General features: G+C 54.6%; 1 protein-coding gene across 4 annotated transcripts; it reads right to left on the bottom strand.

Moving 5' to 3' along the window:
* Nucleotides 1–3,955: 3,955 nt before the first annotated feature.
* Nucleotides 3,956–22,291, bottom strand: DNAJB12 (DnaJ heat shock protein family (Hsp40) member B12). 4 transcript variants are annotated; one of them, XM_055132928.1, is made up of 9 exons: nucleotides 21,991–22,291; nucleotides 14,256–14,433; nucleotides 13,198–13,343; nucleotides 10,735–10,920; nucleotides 10,542–10,621; nucleotides 8,592–8,701; nucleotides 6,824–6,996; nucleotides 6,320–6,417; nucleotides 3,956–5,665 (listed from the first exon to the last, which is right to left on the bottom strand). In XM_055132928.1, exons 1-9 carry the CDS (start codon nucleotides 22,121–22,123, stop codon nucleotides 5,636–5,638), a joined length of 1,134 nt encoding a protein of 377 aa, XP_054988903.1. In that variant the 5' UTR covers nucleotides 22,124–22,291; the 3' UTR covers nucleotides 3,956–5,635. The 4 variants fall into 4 exon arrangements, with proteins under 4 accessions (XP_054988903.1, XP_054988904.1, XP_004615533.1 ...); XM_055132929.1 differs by having other exon boundaries at nucleotides 6,273–6,417; nucleotides 21,991–22,287; XM_004615476.3 differs by having other exon boundaries at nucleotides 6,267–6,417; nucleotides 21,991–22,278.
* Between the last annotated feature and the right edge of the window lie 359 nt (nucleotides 22,292–22,650).

Raw genomic sequence — 22,650 nt, 5'->3', positions numbered from 1 at the left:
CGAGAGGGGATAACTAGTAAGAAATTGTAGGGCCGGAGATGCAGCTTCAGCAGTTGAACGCGTGCTCACTGGAGGTCGGGGTTCGATCCCAGTACATGTAGACTCCTGAGCACTGCCAGGAGTGATCCCCGAGCTTAGAGCAGGAATTGCCCCTGAACATTGCCAAGTGTGACAGAAAGAAAGAAAAAGAGAAAGAAATAGTGAAAGGAAGGAAGGACAGAAGGGAAAGGAAGGAACAGAAAGAATTTGCAAATGATATAAATGAAAACGTCTCCTTACAGAACATTTTCAAATCTTAACATTTCAACAATTTTGAGGGTGCCTCCCACAGCAGGGCACGTGATTTGCTGCCGAGCTATGTCCTGCTGATGTCATACCTGAGACGGGACGTCCAGAGCACCTCGGGCCTCTGGGTCTCCCCCCACCACGTGGCCCACAGTGCAGACGTGACGGGGGTAATCATCTGTCACACAGGGTGTGGGATGTCCCCTTAGTGCTCAGGCCAGGGCTGGCTGCTGGCAGGACATACAGGGCCTCTGGCCAGGACAGCAGTGGGGCAGCCAAGGGACAGAAGGGACCATGCCACCTGGCATAGGCTGCGCTCTAGGGAGATCAATCTCTCCTACCCGCCAGGGCCCTGACCTCTCTGGGGAGAGGTCAGAGGTGGCCTGCAGGATAAGCATGGGTTTTTAAAATTTTAATTTTTTTGGTTGATTTTGGGACACCCCCGGTGGTGCTCAGGGATCCCTCCTGACGGGGCTTGGGGACCCCTGTGCAATGTAGGGGATTGAAGCAGGGTCAGCTGTGTGCAAGGCTGGAACCTTACCCCCTCCAGCCTGAGCATGGGTTCTGATTCTCATTGTAGTTCTGACCCCCTCATCAGGGAGCAGAGAAATGGGGTCTTTTCAGACTCTACCTTCTGGGTCTGGGATCTGGGAAGGCCCGGAAGTGCTTGCAGCCATGACCATGTCCTTCCCCACACCATCAGCAGGTTGTATACTTGGGGGATACACTGGCAATGCTCAGGGGACCACTGGGTGCTGGGGGTGCAAGCGAGTTGTCCTGCATGCAAAGTGCAGCTGTATCCATGGCAACTGATGCTGTTTCTCCCGCGTGGACACACCTCCTGGAGCTGTTGTGGGGCAGAAGTCCCCGGGTCCACCATGCGTTTACAGCTGCAAAGCCTCGGGACAGGGGGTGGGGGGGCTGTGCAGTCATGTGGGAGGTGAACAAGGGACCACCAGAGTGGACCCCTTCTTCCCTGAGCGGCGTTCTTGGAGGCCCTGCGGCACTGGCCTCAGCAGGCTCTCCTGGGCAGGCCCCGCCTGGCTTCAGGGCAAAGCTCCACAGAGAGGCAGAGGCCGGGCTGTGGGAAAGGGCAGGCCCCAGCAGGAGGGGTGGAACCAAGGATGTGGGCACTGGCAGCTGGGTGGGGTGGGGGTTCCAGCCACAGGGGGAGGGCGGGGGTCACAGGACAGCGGGAGGGTGCTTGCCCTGCACATGGCTGACCCACGTTTGATCCCCAGCACCCCATATGGTCCCCTGAGCTTTGCCAGGAGCAATCCCTGAGTACAGAGCCAAGAGTAAGGCCTGAGCACTGCTGAGTGTAGCCCTTAAACAAAACCAAGCCCCGAAAACCAGAGTGGGAGAGAAATCGTGCATGCTCCTGTCACCCACATGCAAGGGGGAACTCTAGTGCGTCAATGAGAGCCAGTGAGGAGAGTGGGCTCCCTGGGGGCTGTGCATGGCCCAGAGAGAAGTATATGCAGCCCCATCTCCCTGGGACTTTCGTTGGGGTGGGCACGGGGTAGGAGGGCAGGCCCCTTCCCAGGCCCCTCTGAGCAAAGCCTCTCTGGCCCTAGGGTCCTATGGTGCCTTTCTCCACGCCCCGTGGCTGTGGAGCTGTGGAAACACCAGCAGGCCCAAGCACAGCCAAGATCATCTGCTTTGCCAGTCCCCGACCCCCGTCCTCCCTTTAGCCTCACAGGGTTCTGTTTTCTGGGGGCAGGGCCAGCCCCACTGTTGAATTAAAAGCACGTCCTGGTGGACGGGCAGGCAGGTTTGGGAGGTGCCTTTGGGAAGTGCAGGGTCTTTGGTGCTTTGTTCCCAGGGCTTTCTCTGCCCGGGGACGCTGGGTGGGACTGGTAAGATGACAATTATAGATGGGGCCTGGCCTAGGCATTGTTCCCTGAATGGGGTTCCTTCCGGACTACCCCCCCCCCCCCCCCCCGCCCACCGCCATGCAGGATTTACCCACCGTTCCCTCTGCCCTGCTGCGTCTACTCCACCCCGTCCTCCAGCACCCCCCGCCCCCCCAGACTCCAGTTCCTTTATCAAGAGTCCCCAGCCGCTCCCTGGTTGCTTGCTCCCTGCCCTAGACTCCTCCAGGCCAGACCCAGTCTGCCACCTTTGTGCTGTTCAGCTCTGCAAATGCCACCACTTAGTACAGCCCTGGGAAGTGGTGTCCGTGATAACTCTCGCCAACCCCTCCCCCCGCCCATCACCCCACGAGACCGTGGCGTATGGCACCCACTCTGAAGATGAGGACAGAGAAAGTGACTGACCAGAACTGGCCAGGCAGCAAGTGGATGAGCTGCCACCCTGCCCTGACATCTGGAATGTGGTGTCCACATGGAAATTGGACCTATCTACTTTGGGGGATGGTCTTCGGGGACTGAACTGCAGAGTGGGCCTTTCTGTCCTCACCTACGGCGGTCAGCACACCCCCAGCAAGCCTTGTCCTAAGTGCGTGCTTACCCATCCCTCCCCTTTCTGGGACAGACTTTCTGCCAGTCTTCCCCAGTGCATTTGATTTTAAGGACTGAGTCTGGGTCCGGCTAATATTTGCAGTGAGACTTTCCTACAAAGACCTGGGAGACACATGCAGTCCCATGCAGACCCCTGGTCCCTGTTCGGGAAACAGCTGACTTCCCTCAGTGTGACATCCAATGAGAATGCGGGGCTGCTCCACAGACTCCGGGGGCTGCTGTGCCGATGTCCTACCAGGCCGGAGGGCTTCCCAGACCCAGGGTGGGGATGTTCCACGGAGCCGGAGTGCGGACTCCTGGTCCCTTGGAAAGTTAGTACTGGGGCCTGGCACAAGGAGACAAGCTGGCAGGTCCCAGGAGCTATTGGAAGGGTTTGTTTTGCCACCTGACAGTAGGGGCACTTGCCAAAGTTTTTTTTTTGTTGTTGCAAACATACGAGTGTGGCCCGCCCCCTCTGGCTTGCTAAGGGCAGGGGGATGGGGCCAGTAAACGGGGGTGGCTGGCACCGCCTCTGCCAACTGTGGCTAACAAGCGGAGGCTCGCACATCAGCCAGGGCAGGCGGCGGTGACCCTGGCAGGGCAGCCAATGAGCTCCCAGGCAGCAGTGGCACCACCGGGCAGCCGGCTGTCTTTGGCTGCGGCGGCAGCGGGAGGGGCTGTGGGCCGCCAGTCAGGGCAGCCAGCCCTGTCTCTGGGAGGCCGGGCAGATTCAAGGCTCAGGCAGGGAGCTTTAACTTTCCTCCTCTCCGAGGAAAAGGGACGCGGCTGTGGGGGCAGGGAAGGACAGATGCCTGGGAAGCAGAAACTCTGAGAACTTTCCCTTGCTCTGCAACTGCGGTGGGCAGAGCACCACAACGGAGAGGCGAAGGCTCTGAAGCTGTTTTGCTCACAATCACAGACAGAAAGGGGTGAGGGGTCATGGGCCGAACACACACGCACATGCACTCACGCAGGCACAGGACACACCACACTGGAAGGTGCATGTCTGTATGCAAAGGCTGATCATGACTCGGGCTGCAGGCCTGTGACCATCAAAAGGAACCTCCAGAGCCCCACGGCCCCAGAGCCAGCTGAGCCCTGGCCCTGGACGCTCAGGCCTGTCCCGAGAAACACTGCACAGACCAACGGCAGCAACAGGTGCTTGCCAGACCCCCACCCCCTGCTCAACACAAAACCAGCACAGCCAATCACATAATAAACATATATTTATAGATGTACAATTTCAGAATTCTAATTCAAGAAATACAGCTTCTCAGGGGATCCTTTAGGATCTGTGTTCTTATTGCACATGGCTCAGCCTGTCCAGGGACATCTACCAGGACCAAACGGCTGGGGCGGTAGGCAGGGCCGCAGGGCCCCTCCGCTGGACGCTCTGTGTCCAGTTCTCAGCCTCTCTCTGGGCTGGAGGCCGCTTCATCCCAGGGCAGGACCTTGTGTCCAAACCAGACTCGACGTTTCTTTTACCAAGCTTGTTTCCCAGGAAGAACCCTATTTGGTGGGGACTTTTTTAAAAAAAAGAGCCAAGAGAAACAGTGGCAGGAGGCTGCCTGCTCCTGGCTGGCAGCTCAGGGAAGTAAGGCTTTGGAAGGTGGCAGGCTCAATGTCACCCAGTGCAGAGGAAAACAGCAATGCCCGAAGGCCCAGCATCCACCGGGGCAATAAATAAAACCTCCCTCCCATCCCTGGCAGCGACGGTTGTTTCAGGACAAAGCCTCGTTTGAAGGCGAGGCCAGGAACCCTCCTGGTCCAGCGCATCTGTCCACAGTGCAGGAAGGAGGCGGGACCGGACGCCCAGGGGTGAGCTTCCTTCACAGCTGGTCCGTGGGCACCGTCTGGCTGACTTGCAGGAAGAACCTTCTGGGGTCTTGCATGCCTGACTTAGGACAAAGCAACGGCAACACAGAACTGTACCCTGTGGCCCCTCTAAGGCAGAACCCATGCTGAATTACGGGAGAGCAGCACCTGGCCCCTCTAATGCTGCTGTTCTGGGGAGCAGGGGCAGAGGACTCCTGGGTGTGACAAGGAGCCCTTCTGCCTGGCCAAAGCCTGAGGAGAGGTCGCACCATACAGGACCTGTCCCGGGCCTCCACTATGCCTGAGTGGAGACCCGGTGCCAGCTCCCAGGGGTACCCTGCACCCGCACCCGTCTGCCTAGCTGCTCTCCAATAGCTGAGCCGTACACCAGCAGCCCCCAAAAGCTCTCTCCAGATTTATACTACCATGATTGCGCTGCCTCCAAGCCAGGCCGGGGAGGGGGTGAAAACGTAGGGCCCCACTTTCCCAATGTGGAAACTACAGTGAATGTCCAATCTGGAGGATCAGCTCATCTCCCTGCCACAGGCTTTTCTAGAACATGGAGGGAATCAGCTAAAGGACTTAACCAAATCCCTGCATAGCTTCCAAGGTAGACTATATCTATATATATCTTTATATATGCTATGTACATATAAATAGATATATAGACAAATACACACACGGTCATGTTACATTCTTGGGGCATCCCCTCTCCTGTGGCCTGGCACAGCCCCCCGCCCCCCCCACCCCCACCAGGACACAGGACGAGGTGGCTCTTAGGAGGGGCAGAAGGCAGTTGAGCGCCCCTCCCCCTGCCACAGCCGTCCTGCAAGTTTCAGATTCTACTTTCGTTGCCATGGTTTCTGTATCCTAGGAGCTGGGCAGGCCAACCCTTGAGGAAGGGAAGCAGCCCCCCCACCCCCCCTCCGGCAGGTTTTCCTGTCGTCCTAAGAGCGTTCTGCGCGTGTACTGGGTGAGAGAGAGGGAAGCTGGGCGCGAGCGGCCTCCGATGCTTTTAATTTGTTTTAAGTCTTTCCTTAAATACACAGTCCGTCACCTTGGCTCAGTGCATGTCACCAAAAATTCTCCAGGGATTTCATAGTCTGGGGAGGAGAGTGGGCACTGTTAGCTCGGCAGTCACGTGCCCCTGCAAACCTCCCGCCTTACCGCTGCACCCCTGACCCTGCGGGGCAGCCCCCTCCCTCTCCCAGAGGCCTGGTGACAGTTCAAAGCACAGCAGCTGGTGGCTGGATCCCTGCTGAGGGCACCAGCAAAGGAAGGGGCAGGGGGTCACCACACAGAAGAGCCTTCACCTGCTCTGCCCACAATGCACCAACCCCCCGCAGGAAGAGCCCTGCGCCCGGAGCAGCCTCCCCTGGCCCCAGCCCTCCCTCCTTCGCTTTCCTCCCTCCCCATAGGGAAGCCTGGGCGGGCCACATGCCTGCGGTTTCAGGCTCCAGGTGCAGCAGCCCCAGGGAAGTGCCCAGAGGGGCCCAGAGGGGGACTGTGGGGGTGCCCACTGCCTCCTCCTGCCTGGAAGGGGAAAAGGCTCTCGGGCCCCCTTCCCACACGCTTCTCCGGGTGGGGGGGCCGCCTGGCTTGAGGAGAGGCAGGAGGGCTGTGCGGGCCTGGTCCGGGGCCGCCCAGAGGCCCAGAGCAGGGGGAGGGTGGGGAGCAGCCCTGGAGGGGGCGCCCAGCTCATACTTGGACCTGGGTGCACGGCCGGCCCAGGACTATCCATGCAGGGAGGCTTGCACCTCGGACAGTCGGTTACAGCTAGGAGTGCCCATCTTCTGTGCTTTGTGGTACATGTCTGTGTTGCCGAAGTATCGGGCCCGGTACAGCAAGCCTTCCTCTGCAAAGCAAGGGGTGGCGTGAGGCACGGCCGGTCCCTCCCCCCCAATGAGGGTGTGGGTTGGGGGAGGGCAGGCAGAGGGCCAGGAGCCCAGTACAGCTGGCGCTCACTCTCTCTTTCCCAAAAGCAGATACAGGAGGCAGCGGCACTCCCCAGATTCTATCTTCCTCCGGAGTGCCAAGGCCAGTCTGCTCAGACTGCCCTGGCGGCCCTCAGGGTGTGTCTGCTGCCCAGTCACTGGGTGGTCAGGAACTGTGCCAGTCCACCTCCACATCCACCCTTCTGGGAACTGGACAGCAGGAGCTTGAGGCACCCAGGAAGCAATCTCCAGTGGGTCCAGGGCAAGGGGAAGCCCAGTCCCCGGCTGCCCTTCCTGCCTGTGAGCCCGCCCGGTGCACACACTCACTCTGCTGCTTCTCCTTCCAACAATTGTTCCGGAGGTTGGCGATGTAATCGTCTTCCACGTTTCGTTCCACTGTTTTGAGGCTGGAGCCCGTGTACTCACTAGAGAAGGTGTCTGCCACATAGTAGATGACGGCCAGGTGGTCTGTGATTCGCTTGTGGACATGGCCCACTGACCTGGCCAGACACAGACACAAAGTGGGCATGGGCACCTCTGGACAGGAGGGCTCCCCAGCAGGAGGGGCCGCATAGGCACAACACTGTCTTCCCTTTCGAATGAGGGCGGGTCTCCACGCCAGGGCTAACAGGGAGCTAGGAGGTCTGTGCAAGGGTCCAGGCCCCAGGAAGCCCGCCCCTCGCCTCTGTTTACCACACTGTTGGTCTCGGGGAGGGGATAGGATGGGGTGTGGCTTTGGGGAGAAGCCCCCTTGTGGGTTGCTGGAGTAGGTGTGGGGCTCCAGCTGAGATGACCTGAGCTTCCTGTCCCCCATTTCCTCACTGGTCCTCTAAGCTGACTGCTGCTGAGGTCTGCCTGCCTTGCCAGGAGCAACCCGCACATAGTGAAGAGGCTTAGGAACAAATCTCAGAAGGCCTTGAGGGAGCTGCATCCTTCCATTCTTAAAGCCCATTTTCCAGCTCCAATGGCAGTTGTGCAGGCTGCAGGCAGTGGGTGCTGGGGAGAGGACCACTCGCAGAGAAAGGGCTGCAAGCAGGCCACAGAGCTGGAGCCAGTCGGGTTGGGCTTGTGGGCCAACTCTGCCCCCTGCCGGCTGGGAGGGATCCTGTCAGGTTCTCAGCCAGAGGCAGGTCCGAGAGGACCACCTAGCACTTTGGGCACCCACTATGGATCAGAGATGGTTTCAGGAGCTGAAAAAACCAGAGTGGGAACCCTTAAAAGGTGAAATGGCTTGTCTAAGTTCACTACTGGTGACTGAAATCGGATATTCACTTGGCAAACATGACTGGACATGGCTCCGAACCCGACTCTTAATGTGTATCACTCATTACATTCTTCACAAAGCAGGCAGACATAGTTATTTCTATTTTTACTGACTAGAAAACCAAGGGTCAGAAAAGATACATAACTTGTCCAGGACCACACCGCTGCTTTGATAGCAGAGGCTGCCATTCAGAGCTCCCCCTGCACTGACTGGGTGATAGAGCTCCTGTTCTTTCCATGGCCCCTGGGGCCCAATCAGAATAGAAAGCAAAGGCGTTGTTTGGGTTTGCTTTAGGAGCCACACCTGGAGATACTCAGGGATCACTCCTGGCTCAGCACTCCGGAATCAATGCTGCCAGTGCTCGGAAGCTCACACAAGATACCAGGGGTTGAATCTGTGCAAGCAAGTGCCCTACCCACTGAACCATCTCTGTGCCAGCAGGTAAGAAGTGGGGCAGAGTGCCACAAGCACATAAGCCATTTGCAAAAGTGTATGGTCAGTGTTCTATGAGACAAGCCTGAGATTTGTTTGGAGGCTGCACCTGGCTATGTCAGGACCTAATGCGCTGAGATCATTCCTGATCCTGTTAGGGGACCATATACAGTCCTGGGAACTGAGTCTGGGTTGGACTGTGCAAGGAAAGTGCCTTAACCCCTGTACAATCTTTGTGGCCCAGACATAGATTTTTGATCGTATTTTTTAATGGAACCATAATTTAAAAAATATCAAGAACCTCAGTTCAATTGGGAAAATTGTATTTTCTTGACTCTAAGTTCTTTTCTAGGCCTCTGTTTGGCACTGAGATGTCAGCGTCCCCATCCCCGTACTCACGGTCTGGGGCTCAGGCTGTAGGGTGGACTGGAGACCATGAGCTGACTGAGGGCTGACACGAGGATGAGGATGAGGATGGGCATCAGCTGAACAAATACACCCAGTCCTCCCTGGAGAAGAGAGACAATGGTGACCAAGATGGGCCTGGATGTCGGAGGCTGGCCACTGTGGCCACCAGACCTTGCATGATACAGGCTGTCACCCAACAAGCCATGACACCACTTTCTCCCTTTCTGTCCTATAGGCACCCCAATACAGGGGGCTCTTTACCTGCCAGCCCCTCACAAAAGCCAAGCTGTGCCTGGTGCTAGACAGGAGTGGGTGGGCACACATCTTCACTGGGAGAGAAAAGGAGCGAATGGCCGTGCCGGGAGAATGGGAGGCAGGGCTCCGGGAGCCTTTCACACCCCCTTTTCATGTTTGAACTATACTAAACTATATTGCAAACATAATTGCAATTTTTTGTTTTGGGGCCACATTGGGTGGTGCTCAGGGCTTACTCCTGGCTCCGCACTCAGGGATCATTCCTGGTGGTCGTGGGAAGAACCAGATCAAATCCGGGTTGGCTGTGTATAAGGAAGTGCCCTACCCACTGTACTAATGCTCTGCCCCCAGTCACAGCAATTTTTTTTTTTTTTTGGTTTTTTGGGTCACACCCGGCGATGCTCAGGGGTTACTCCTGGCTTTGCACTCAGGAATTACTCCTCTTGGTGCTCGGGGGACCATAAGGGATGCGGGGAATCGAACCCGGGTCGGCTGCATGCAAGGCAAATCCCTACCCACTGTACTATTGCTCCAGCCCCAAGTCACAGAAATTTTTGTTTTTGGGTCACACCTGGCAATGCTCAGGGGTTACTCCTGGCTCTGCACTCAGGAGTCACTTCTGGTGGTGTTTGGGGGAGGATTACATGGGATGCCAGGGATTGAACCTGGGTCGGCTATGTGCAAGGCAAGTGCCCCACTCACTGTACTATCTCTCTAGCTCCTCACACTATTTTAAAGTATCAGAAAAATTATAAATAAAAATGCATTTGTTCACTGTGTGATATGAAAACCTGCTATATAAAAGGTTCTTCTGTAGGGATGGGGATGTGGCTCCATAATAATGCATATACGTTCACGTGAGGCTGGAATCAAACTCCAGCAACACAAGCACACACACGCTCTTCGCTATATTCAATCACACAAACGCCTCATTATTTTAACTGTTCTTTTATCTTTTTTGGGCCACACCTGGCTATGCTAAGGATCCACTCCTGGCAGGCTTGGGGTACCATATGGGGTGCTGAGGATCAATCCCAGGTTGGCTGAAAGCACAGCAAATCTGCTGTACTATCTCTGGCCCCTTAACTGCTGTTCTTCATGGTATTCAAGACGGAACCAAAGCATTATTACAGCATTGCCTTATTATAGCATCTATATGCCTTTTTGGTTTGTTCTGGTTTTTTTTTTTTTTCGGGGGGGGGGGAAGCTTATCCAAAGTGCTCAGGAGACCATACAGTGCTAAGGACCAAATCTGCAGTCCTGGACACTTGAGGCATGCGCTCCAGCCCTCTGGGCCATCTCCCTGGAACTATTTATACATTAAATTTGGGGTTTTGAGTGCCAAGAAGACAAGAGAAATGGCACCAATGAAGCAACTCCATAATTCTCACATAAAATCTCACTTTCCATTGTTTGGGAAATGACACTTTGACACTATACGCAGAGACTTCACAGGGACCACACACACCAGGCTGTCATCCACAGACGTTTCCCAGCAGTAGCCATCAGGGCTCCTGCCTTGCCGTGCTGCAGTGCGGACTGTGGCTCCCTCTTGTGTCACATAATGGAACGGCAAGGGCCAGGATGCTTCCCAGGCTTAACCAAGGCCCTTCCAAGCCCCTACTCTGGACTCCCTCCACCCACCCCACACCCAGCTCTGGGACAGCCATCCCTGCCCCTACTCACATCGCCTTGGTTCTCCCTGCGGTCCTGTCTTTGCTGGTAAGTGTAGCGCATGCGTCCGTTGCTGTAGACATGCACATTACCTGAAGGTCAGAGGGCTGAATCAGGAGTGGGCTGTGGGAAAGGGAGAGGCAGACGTTCCCCACCCTCACCCCCAGGGAAGGCCTGGCTCTGGTGAGGGTGTGGGGGCACTTACTTGACGGGAAGCCACCACCAAAAAACATGTTGAAAAGGTCTTCGGGGGAGATGTCAGCCTCAAAGCCCCGGTGGAAGTCTCCGTGCCCGTGGCTGTGCCGGGCAGCCTGGCTCTTGTCATCGCCGAACTGGTCGTACTGCTTCCTCTTCTCTGGGTTGCTAAGCACTGCGTATGCGGTACCGATGGCTAGAAAGAAGCGCTAAGGTCAGGTCTGAGAATGCGCGGAGTGAGGTACAGGCTCTCGTGGCGGCAGCCAAGAGCTCCCTTCACTCAGGTCCTCGAGCCATTTAGAGAGCACATGTCCTTGGGAAGTGCAGGGCAAGAGCAAGGAGAAGAGTAAGGAAAACCTTGTGGGTTGGGGCAGCTCGGGGGGTGGGTTCACACTCAGTTCCACGTTCTCTGCCTCACGATGATAGTGTGTGCCAGGCCCTATGTAGGAATGACTTTTCCTCTCTGGCCTCATAAGCGGTGCTCAGGGGACCTGGGTGCCACTCACAGCCATACTCGGCCACCCTGGCTTAGTGTGGGCCTACGACCCTCAGTATAGGGCCTGAGGATGTGGTGCTGTTTGGGCTCTGCAGTGCAGGGGAGAAAATGTGCGGGGATTGACTTGGGGCCCTTGCATGTGTTCAAACCCCTATGCTATGTCCCCAGCCACACAGGAATGATTTTATTGTTTTTAAATTTGGGGATTTTTGGGGGATGGGGATGGGCAGAGGGATATTACCATGGGTAAGGCATTTGCCTTGAATGCAGCTGACATGGGTTCGATCCCTGGCATCGCATATAGCCTGCTGAGCACTGCCACAGCCATAGCCACACCTGTCTCTGTGCTCAGGGATCACTCCTGATGGTGTTCAGGAGGCCATTAGTGATGCTGGGATCAAACCTGCATTTGCTACATGCAAGGCAAGTGCCTTCCCTGCTATACTCTCACTCCAGCCACAAGAATGATCTTACTCCATGGGCTGGAGCCATAGCAGAGTTGCCCCTGAGCACTGCCAGGAGTAGTTCCTGAGTGCAGAGAGAGAAATAACCCCTGAGCATCACTGGTATGATCCAAACAGCCAAAAAAAAAAAAAAATCTTAATCCTAATACCAACCTCACCATCATTAAACTGTGAAGAAAATGAAGGTTTAAAGGTATTCTAGTGGTTTTCAACCACCATTGTGGCTTGCACAGAAATTTCCCACTGGGCATAAAAAAAAAAAAAACAACCAACCCCCCCCCCCAAAGAAAAACACCAACCTCACCAAATTGAGAACAGTTTTCAGGTGCTGCTCAGTTCCCAAGTGTGAAAAGGCTGGTAAACACTGGATTAAGTGGCTAACTGAACCACTTAATATCACACACCTTTGATGTTGCCCCTGCAGAGTGAGGGGCCACTCAGGTGTCTCGCTTCAAATCCACTCAACTTCCTGAAAATCCCTCCCCTCTCTACTCCCTCCTCTCTGAGGAGCCCAGGAGCTTCAGCCTTCCTTTCTGCAGCCTAAGCCATCCTGAAATGACCGTTAGCATGGGGCCATGAGATGTCCGATGCACCGTGGAAAGTGGGGAAAACGTGGGAAGGGCCAGTCCCAGGGTTCTGGCGGAGGCTCTTGTGGCTGAGTCCATACACCTGCACCCCGACTCCCACTGGTCCCCAGTGCTGGCAGTGGGGGTGAGCCCTTTCTCTGTCCTTGGGGATGCTATCTCAGTCAGTCATGCTTGCCCTGAGGCTTCCTCTGTAGTCTAAAGGCCCTCCTCTCTATCTTTTTCTAGGGAGTAGGGTGGGGTGGGGGGAGGATGGGATAATGTCAAGCAGTGGTCAGCGCTTACTCCTGGATCTATGCTCGAGGCCATATGTGGGGATGGAGCCTGCACTGGCTGCAGGCAAGGCAAGCACCTTCCCCGCTGCTCTATCCTTTATCCCCCGTCCTTACTCTCCCTCTCCTTCCCTCAAGAAGTCTTTCGGAGAAGCGGGTCAAAGCTGCATGTGTTCAGAGTCTGCAACCTACTTCTCCTCCCACTGTGAACAGGCCCCATGGCCGGATTTGGCCTGAGCACCCACTGGGGAAGGCAGCAGCTGACGTCAGCAGCCAGCGTCAGCACTGGAGAAACACTGGCAACCGAGCGAGCCTGCCTGTTCCCATTCTCCCTCCAGCCTGGGGCAGGAGAACGGAGTCCCTCAGCACAGGGCAATGTGAATGGCTGTCAGAGGGCCTGCCTCTGTCCCCAGTCGCTGAGCAACCTTGGGGAAGTCGCTTGCCTCAGCCCTTCTCCTGGAACACTGGGGATGTGGAGCACAGGGAGGCGAGAGCAGCTCTTGAGATCCAAGTCTGCTGCTAGGGCCATCTTCTAAACAGAAGCTCCTGCGTCTGTGGGGCTTGGGTTCAAGGACACTTCTGAAGAAGCTCTTTCAGCCCCCCACTCCCTCTTAGCGCTGGGAGGGAGCACAATGCCAGAAACCAGAGCTGGCTTACCTTTGAAAGCCTCAGTGGCTCCCGGTGCACGGTTCTTGTCTGGGTGGAATTTGAGGGCTAGTTTGCGGTAGGCCTTCTTCAGGTCTTCGTCGGAGGCCGTTCTGCTCACCCCCAGGATCTCGTAGTAATCTTTACACTGCTTCACCCTAAGTGAGGGAGAGGAACAGGGTGAGAGCCAGCAGTGGGGACATGTGGCTTTGAGCATAGGCACGGCTGTCAGCGCCTCCTGAATAGCGGGCACCGGCTCCAAACAGTGAAAATGACGCTCAGAATTTGGGAGGGGCAGCTGCTGTTCAACTCTGTCAAGCCATAATCTCACCCCCCACGACCCCAAACTAACTAGCAGCCTCACCAGGACCCCCCATGGCTGCCAATCAGGGGCCAGAACCTAAGGCAGGTGTGTGGCCTGCCAGTTGTTCTCTCTCTGGAGTCCAGGTTTTGAGTGGGTGATTAAAAGTCAGAAATGACCCGTGTCTGCTTGGCTGATCAGAGCCCTTAAGAGACCCTGGTTCTAGACCATCAATGGTTATTCTTGTCCATCGATGGTATCAGCATTATGTTCAGGGACTTGGTGGAGATCCTGATTCTCAGCTCGTACCACAATTTCTCAAAATCTTTCTCTACTGCCAACCAGCAGTGTGTGTGTCTCTTGTTCAAACCCCTTCTGATCTGAAAAATGGCAAGTGACCTATGCCCATGTGGTAAGCTAGGGTCATGCTTGGTCACACAGAGGCTGAACTCCAGCCCTGTTGCTCTACCCACACAGGCTGGTTTAAATGGGTCTTTGATGGGGATGTGGGTGTGGGCAGTGGAAGGGGAAGATTCCTGAGCGGAGTCCACATTTCATCTCTGTCTGACAACAGAGCTGTGTAAGAGACCTGGGGCCGGCAGCAGAGGAATCCGCTGGTATCAGCACTATGTTTAGGGGCCTGGAGAGCTTAACCATGTGCATTTCCTCCAGCCATACATGTCCAGCAGACCACCAGTGGACGTGAAGTGGACAACATGCTGAAGGACGCCTTTGCTGAGTTCAGAAATGTCCCGGCCCACTCCTCTACCTTTTCACGGCCTCTACTTGTTCCGCAGTGTAGCCCTTGGTGCTCTCTCCTCCTCCAGCTTCACCGTTAGCGGAGGGGGCATCGGCTCCCATTTTCCTGTGGGTGGCATGGGTCTCCTCTGTGGGATGGGACTGGTCACCAGCAGACTGGGTTTTCTGGTTGAGGGACTCGATCAGGGCTGTGCGAGGCAAAGAAACCATTTATGGCTCCTGGTCAGCAGGGCCAGCAGCCTTGGCAGAAGCCATGATCCTTACATCTCACCCGCTTATTTTCCAGCAAAGCCACTGCTGCCTTGTGGGGGCCCTTGGGAGCCAGTGGGATAGCTGCCTCTTAGGGGCCGCCTGTCTCAGGAGTCGATAGGCACAGGCCATTTAAAAATTCATCACAAGGGGTCTGGAGATAGTACACCAGTTATCTGGGTTTGGTTCCTGAGACCATGAGGCGCCCTGAGGTCCCCAGCACCCCAGTGAGCACTGCAGGGCTTTTGTGCTGAATTCATGGACTGGTTGGCAGAGACCTGTTGGTGGGGTCCCAGGACTCCTCAGCACTGCTTGGTAGACTGTTTACCCCCAAAAGCAAAAATCATCATAAAAAATAAATCCTTTAGGGCCAGAGTGATAGTATAGTAGGGGGTTTGCTTTGTACATGAACCAACCTGAGTTCAATTCCCTGCCCCCATGTGGCTCCCCGAGCCTGCCAGAAGTGATCCCTGAGTGCAGAGCAGGAGTAAGCCTTGAGCACTGTTGGATGTGGCAACAAAACAAAACAAAACAAAAACCACCCTAAAGGGGCTGGAGAGGTAGTACAGCAGGTAGAATGCTTGTCTTGCATGCCACTGGTTCCATCCCCAGTACCCCATACGGTCCTCTGAGCATGACAAAGAATGATCCTGGAGTGTAAAATCAGAAGCAAGCCCTTGGAACCACGGGGCATGGCCCCCACTTCCAAAACAACTTTAGATCTGTGTTTCTCGATTTTTTTTTTCCTGACAGTGGCCCCATTTATGTGATTTTCACCAGTAGCCTCCTTCGAATATCCTGGGGCACACATGCTCAGTATTTAGAAATATGCCTTGGATGAGGCTTAGACAAAGGGAGATGGGCCAGGGGCCTCCAACTAGAAGTATATGCACTTTTCCCATCTTTTTTTTTTGGGGGGGAGGGTCACATCCAGTGATGCACAGGGGTTACTCCTGGCTCTGCACTTAGGAATTACCCCTGGCGGTGCTGAGGGACCATATGGGATGCTGGGAATCGAACCTGGGTCAGCCGCGTGCAAGGCAAACGCCCTACCCACTGTGCTATCGCTCCAGCCCCCCAATGCTTGTCCCATCTTATTACACCAGAGTTGAACTATGACTTTGTAGGCCTTATTCGGCTAGATGCTCCCCATCCATGCTTTAGATGTTTTTAAATCCCAAAATAATGTGTTCAACATATTCTCTGCCAAGTGACAAAATGGCCAGGGAACTCTGCAGTGCGAACTCCACTCAGCGGGAGCATCCTGTTCAGATGGAAGTGGTTAGGAAGATTATTAAAGACCTGCACTTCCCTGGGAAGAGGATGGGGTCAACTGGCTTGCCTAGAGGGCCAGAAGGAGTGTGAGACATGGAATAAACATCTGCTAGGTACACGACACGCTTTGTTTTTGTTTTCAAATGCGTGGCAATGTCAAATATCCTATTTCAAAGTTCAGGGTCCTTCTAGGGTGATAGCTTCCACTCTCAGACAGGGCTCTGGTCATTCAAGCCCATGTCCTTGGTGCCATGAGGAAGGGTGCAAATCTCTAGGTTTGTCGGGTGCCAGGAATGAATCTAGGGCTTTATACATCTGAAGCATGTGCTCTACCACTGAGCTATAACCAGGGCCAAGAGACTAAATCTATCTGTGCCCATTTATTCCAGAGAATATTGGTTCTGAAAGTTCTTGTTAAGATAGGGTACAGTGTTCTGGAAGCCACACATCTGGGACCACTGCAGGGAACCAGGATGTTGCTGTGCCGAGGAGAGCATCAGCATAACCGGCTACTCCCCAGCTTCCTTCACATGTGCCAGTTGCATACTAGAGGTCAAATGCTACTGTAGCACACCTGAGTCCTACCAATCGACTAAAGGGAGGGCCCCTGGAAGCAGAGACCTGGGGCCCAAGTAGACCACGGTACCCTATGCCACGGCTATCTTGTTCGTGGCAAACAGATGATCACACTGAGTTAGCAGCTCAGGAAGTAGCACAGAGGAGCTGAGAGGCAAGCTCATCCCATGTGAGAGGGTGCCAGAGGAGACACGAGAGATCCCGATGGCTCAGGCCAGCCCTGCCACCATCATATTGGTGCATTTCTGTCTTATTCCCTTATAAGCAAACTGCTGACCATGGCTGTCCAAGTGGGCAGCACCAGAACCCTGGAATGCCCAGAAGCTGGGACCATGTTCTTAACTTTGCTACTATCCTGGGCTACACAAGTCAGGCAGGGGAGCCCCTTGGGGGCAGCTGTTCCAAGTATAGAAGTTATGGGCAGAAAGATCCAGGTTTCAAATCTCTTATTCTGGCCACACCAGAAATACTCAGGAAAGGGAGGTATTCAGGACTACATGTGGTGCTGGGGATCAAACTGGGATCAGCAGTGTAAGGCAAACACCTTACCCTCTGTTCTACTTCTCCAGTCCCCAGGTTTCAAACCTCAACCCAGCCACTTGGAGCAATATGACCGGCCTCTGATCCCAAACTCCAGGTCCAGGCCAGCTATCAAAGAAAATGGCAAAGCAACAAACCAATAGGTGAAGGAAACAACAGCTGATCAGAGAGACAGAGGAAGGCTGGCTGGTGGGTCTCCTTGGTCTTTTTCTTTTTTTTTCTTTTTGGATCACACCTGGCGGTGCACAGGGGTTAATCCTGGCTCTGCACTCAGGAATTACCCCTGGCGGTGCTCAGGGGACCATATGGGATGCTGGGAATCGAACCCGGGTCGGCCGTGTGCAAGGCAAGTGCCCTACCCGCTCTGCTATTGCTCCAGCCCACTCCTTGGGCATTTAAGGAAGTTATCTGTTGCCTCTCTCTGGAAACCTCAGGAGTCCAGGTTAAGCTGGCTGTCAAGGCAGAGAAGAGTGTCAGCCAGGAGAAAGATGGGATGTATTCGCTTCAGACTTCTCAGGGAAGATTCCAGAAGCTCTGCAGGGCATTAGCCACCATTCTACTTTCACTATACTGCAAAACAGAGTCCAAAGAAGAACAGATATGCTTTTGGGTCACACAGAAGGCTCCTCCTTGTGCTGGGAATGAGACTTTTGGTTGTGGACAAGCAGGTTGCTTAGGCCTAGACACCCATTTGCCAGGCCTGTGGGATGAGACTGCATCATCTGGCTCACTGTTTCATCTCTCACTGTGGCTGACAGCTGTCACAGCACAGTGGGAAACATGCTCTGCTGTTAGGGAGACCACCTGGGTGCAGGTCCGAGCTCTAACTCTTCCCAGTAAGGATGGCATACTTTTTTTTTTCTTTTTGGGTCACACCCGGCGATGCACAGGGGTTACTCCTGACTCTGCACTCAGGAATTACCCCTGGCGGTGCTCAGGGGACCATATGGGATGCTGGGATTCGAACCTGGGTCGGCCGTGTGCAAGGCAAATGCCCTACCCGCTGTGCTATCGCTCCAGCCCCCAGGATGGCATACTTTTAAAAAGAAGGGAAATTGGGGGAAGAGACCAACCCTGAGGAGGGAGAGGTGGCACCTGAAGCAGAAGTGAAAGTTTTCACTGGAGATGGCCCCTCCTCAAACTCAGACTGAAATTAACTAACAGAGTTCAAACTTGTTTCTGCCTCTTTTTATCTTAGGTAAGGTAACTTAGCTTCTGTGTAAAACATCTCCCTTGGGCCAGAGAAGTAGTACAAAAGGTAAAACACTTGCTTTGATTGTGGCTGCAGTGGCTTTGACTGTGGTGCAAATACCTGGTACCACATATGGTCCCCTGAGCACTGCCAGAAGTCACTCCCGACAGAGTCAGAAACAGCCCCTAAGCACCACCAGGTGTGGCCTCTCCCCAAGTAATAATGCAGTACATTATTTCCTTTAATAAACAAAACAAAAAACCCATATTCCTCAAAAAACTGGAAAGAGGACAAAGTGGACAAATAAAGGACTCAGTAGTGCCTAGCTCATACTATGGGCTAGTTTGTTCCCAGCCTGTCTCGACACACCTGTGGTGCTCAAGGCAAGTCAGCAAAAGCGAAATAGGAGAGAAAGAGCCCGAGACAGGAGTCAGTCTGGCTGCTGTATTGAAGAACCACATTGCCTTGTTAAATAATTGAATTCCTCCGAGAAGACATGACTTCAGCCCTAACAGGGCTGCTCTGAAGGATGAGTAAGATTCAGTGAAATAAGGTGGACAGCAGGGTTGAATATGCCTTGAATGGACAGCCCTGCTCTGGCCCTTGCCAGTACTACAACATCTCTCAAAAGTCCAGAATACTAAAATCTTTTTCAGCAGTCCATCCTCCATTTTCCTTTCTGTTGGCCTCCCCAGCTTGGTCCTCCTGATTTAGCCTGGACCCTAAAACCAGTCACTTCCTCCTGAGCCTCATATAGCCTGAGCTGCGAGATCTTCTGGGCCAACCTTTTCTTTGTATGCTGGGAAAACTGAGATCCACAGATGTTCTCCTAAGCTCCCTGGAAAACCTGGAACCTTTCATCACTGTTGTGAAGCATTAAGGAAAGCCATCAGCCATGAAGTAGCTAAGCTCCAGAAAGGCTGGGAGAGGAGGGGCTGGCGGCTTCACACTGCCCTGTGACATCTGCATTCAGGGCCAAGCTACTGTCCGACAGGACTGTTCAGCCTTTGGTACTTTTCATCCCTCCTCCTGCACATGGGTTTGAGTCTCTTCAGTACTCAGTAGGGTATTTTACGGGTCAATTTGGGTCGCCTTCAGCCTCCTCTCACCCTTGACCCTTTCCTCAGTCTGTCCTCCCACTTCTTCAAGATCAATTGTCTACCCCTGCTGTGTTCCCCTTTCATGTTCTGACTCGTCCATTTCCCACACTGCATCTGCAGCCAGGGTTGTCCTGCTTCAGTGCTCCCAGGTGCCCTGGCTGCTGCACTCTTGGGACAGCCTATTCCTGCTGTGGCTCCATTTCAACATTGCTTCCAGGCTTTCTATTGGCTGTAGATAGCCTCCTCCTGACCCAACTCCAATAAGGTCCCTGCTGACAGATTCTCAGGAAACTTCTCACTGGAGATGTTTCTCACACCCTACCCATACTCAGCAGTCTCGGTTTCTTTTGTCACAAGGGCTTGGATCTGCATTCCTATTTCCCGGCAGTAAGCCCTCTCCAACATCTTGTTTTCACCCATGTTACTTTCTCCCAGGTATCATTCATGCCTCCTGAGTCAACAGTTCTGTCTCTCCCTCTCTCCTCCTCTTAGTTCTGAGCCATACCTAGTGATGCTCAGGAGCTACTCCCAGCTTTGTGCTAGGGTACCATGTGGTGCTGGGGATACACCTTGGGTTTCAAGCATGCAAAGTATGATCTCCAGTCTCTCTCCCCCCCACCCTCACTTTCTCTTTTCCCCCTTCTTAGTTCTGAGCCACACCCTGTGATGCTCAGGAGCTACTTCCAGCTTTGTGATAGGGTATCATGTGGTGCTGGGGACTATACCTGGGCTTTCTAGCATGCAAATATCATTCTCATTCTTCTCTCCTCTCCCCTCCCCTCTCCTCGAGCGCTCTCTCTCTCTTCTTGCTTTTTGGTTTGTTTCTGGGCCACACCTGGTGGTGCTCAAAGGTCTGTCCTGCTTCAGTGCTTGGGGGAATGTGTGGTGCTAATGATCAAGGCAGATCCCTTGCATGGGAAGCACGTGTCCGAGCCCACCGAGCAATCTCTGCAGCCCCCCATGTCAGTCTCTTCTAAGAATAGGGTCTTTACAGTAGGACTAGAAGTGACATAAAGATGTGGTGCAGGGACTCGAGCTATTGGCAACTGTTGGTGAAGGTGCAGTAACTTTGTACCTCAAGTCCCTAAATGTTAACATCATTGTAACTACGTTACTTAACTACCAAAAAGGGAAAAAAAGTATCCTTAAGCTGGGGAGACAACTCAAAGGCCTGGAGTGCAGGTCCTGCATGCAGGACAGCACCTCAGCACTGCCTGGTAAGGCCAAAAAAGAAGTGGGGTCAGGGTTAAGGAACTTGCCCTGCATATTGCAGACTCTGATTTGATCGTTGGCACTGCAGGGTCACCCAAGCATGGCAGTCACGGGGAGACCATCTGGGATGCTGAGGATAGAACCTGGGTCGGCCACATGCACAGCAAGTACTCTATCCGCTCCACTCATCTCTCCACCCAAAAATATCCTTATCGTAATCCTGCTATCAAATGTTTATTTTTCAACCACAGATGAAGTGGACAACCTGGCTTGGCAGGAAATGACTTCCACAACCTGGGCCCAGCCTACACTCGCCTTATCCTCTCTGTACTCAAATAACTACCTACATTGTCTACAAATCTCGCAACATGCAATCCCAGTCGCAAAGCTCTCAAACGTCCAGCCCCTTGGCGCCCATCCTCCTCCAGAGTGCACTTCAGTGCCGCCACCTTTCCCACTCAGTGAAGAACTCTCTTGATTCACCAGCACTTTCTATCCAGCTACAGGGCTCACCACGCTGCTTACAACTCAGCGCCAGGGAAGGCTCTCCTCCCTGACTGCTCCACGGCACCTCCTCCTGCCCGACTCGCCAGGAACCCTCACGGGCAGGCGCTCACCGAAGTCCTGGCAACCAACACTAGTTTTTGTTTGATCAGGGTGACTGCCTACAGCTCACCTTATAGACAGCTTTCTATAACTTGTCTCTTCCCCGGGCAGTTTGCTTCTGGAGGGCACAGTCTCACTGATGCTGCAGGTCACAGCATCAAGCTGAGGTCAATGCAACAAAAGGAGCACTCGGGGCCAGATGACAGGACTGTGGGGAGGGACCCCCGATGGTCTCCGGGGCCGGCCAGGAACCATCCAGGAGCAGAGCCTCGAGTGAGTCCTGACTACCACCTGCTGTGGCCCCAAACCAAAACAAACAAAATGCAGCACCCAGTGACAGTGACCTGGTTTGCTCAACTGCCATCAGGCCACCCCCGGGCTGGATTAACCTTGGGTCTTTGTCGGTTCATGGCAGGCCTGTGAAGCTCGTGGGAGGAACGAGGCTCCGAGCCTGCAATAAAAGTTCCAGAACGTTCGACAAGTTCGCCACTGCCAACTCTTTTGCCCCAGCAAATCCCCGTGGGCGGCTACGGGGGGCTGCACGGGAGGCGGGGGCACGTCGCCCCGAGCCGAGGCTCCCGCAGGCGGAACCGTCTCTGCGCCGCCGGGGGTCCCCTCGCCGGCTCACGGGCGCCTGTCATGACACGCTTTGGCGTCTCCTCAGTCCCTGCCCGGCCGAAGGTCGGCGCCTCGCTCCCCCGCCGCCAAGTTCTGTTTACCCGCCCCGACTGGAACGGCTCCCGGCCGGCCCCCTGGGAAAGGGAGTTCGGCCCCGCCGCCGGCCGCGAGGCCGAGGCCGCCCCTCTCCTCAGACGCCCCGCGGCCCGGGCGGCGCGCGCGAGACCACAGCTCCCAGCAGCCCCCGCGCGCCGCACTGCGCAGGCGCCGCCGCGCCTCGCCACCCCTCCCCCCGCTAACTGCTCCCGTCGGTCCGTTCCCGTATTCCCCCCATCAGCTCTAATGTCCCCTCGGACTCGCGGGCGCCGCACGCTCACCGCGAACCCGCGGCGTCGGGTACAGCCGCTGTGCTTTCTCCAGGAAGCGGAGCGCCCGGTCGGGCTGGTTGCTCTGGATGGCCTTGAGGGCGATGCTGATACAGCGCTCGGCTTCATCCTTGTTGGATTCCATGGCGGAACCAGAGCGCGGAACCAAGGAGGGGGAGGCCGGGCGAGCGAAGGGCTGCGCCAGCCGCCGGCGCGTCGCGGGGCAGGCGGCGCGGGGTGATGACGTAAGCCCGCCGCCCCGCCTTCTCCGAGACTGTGAGCGAAGGCGGAAGCGCTACCATATGTCTTCTAAGAGAGGGACGTCAAAGAGTTGATGAGGCAGCGTGCTCACATCCTTATGGCCCGAAAGGGTTATATTTGGGGAACTGAAGGTTAAACATACCTGCCGTTCTTGCTTGTAATTCTTCGTAGTTCAGATAAAGGTAATTTACTCATGCGATAGATATTAAGTACTCATTATTTGCCAAACTGGGAATACAAATAAAACTCCTCATGAAGCCAAGTTAATTTTTATTCTCCGTAAGGGTATGGAGCATTCTATTAGACTATTCACTATTCTATTCCATTAAACTATTCTATTAGACTATTCTGCTTATTATCGTTTGATAGGCATTTATTCAGTTAGTGGTAAATGCTATGGATATATACATA

Source organism: Sorex araneus, chromosome 3 (genome assembly GCF_027595985.1).
Source record: "Sorex araneus isolate mSorAra2 chromosome 3, mSorAra2.pri, whole genome shotgun sequence".
NCBI classification, from domain to species: domain Eukaryota; kingdom Metazoa; phylum Chordata; class Mammalia; order Eulipotyphla; family Soricidae; genus Sorex; species Sorex araneus.
This window is presented reverse-complemented; position numbering and strand designations above follow the sequence as displayed.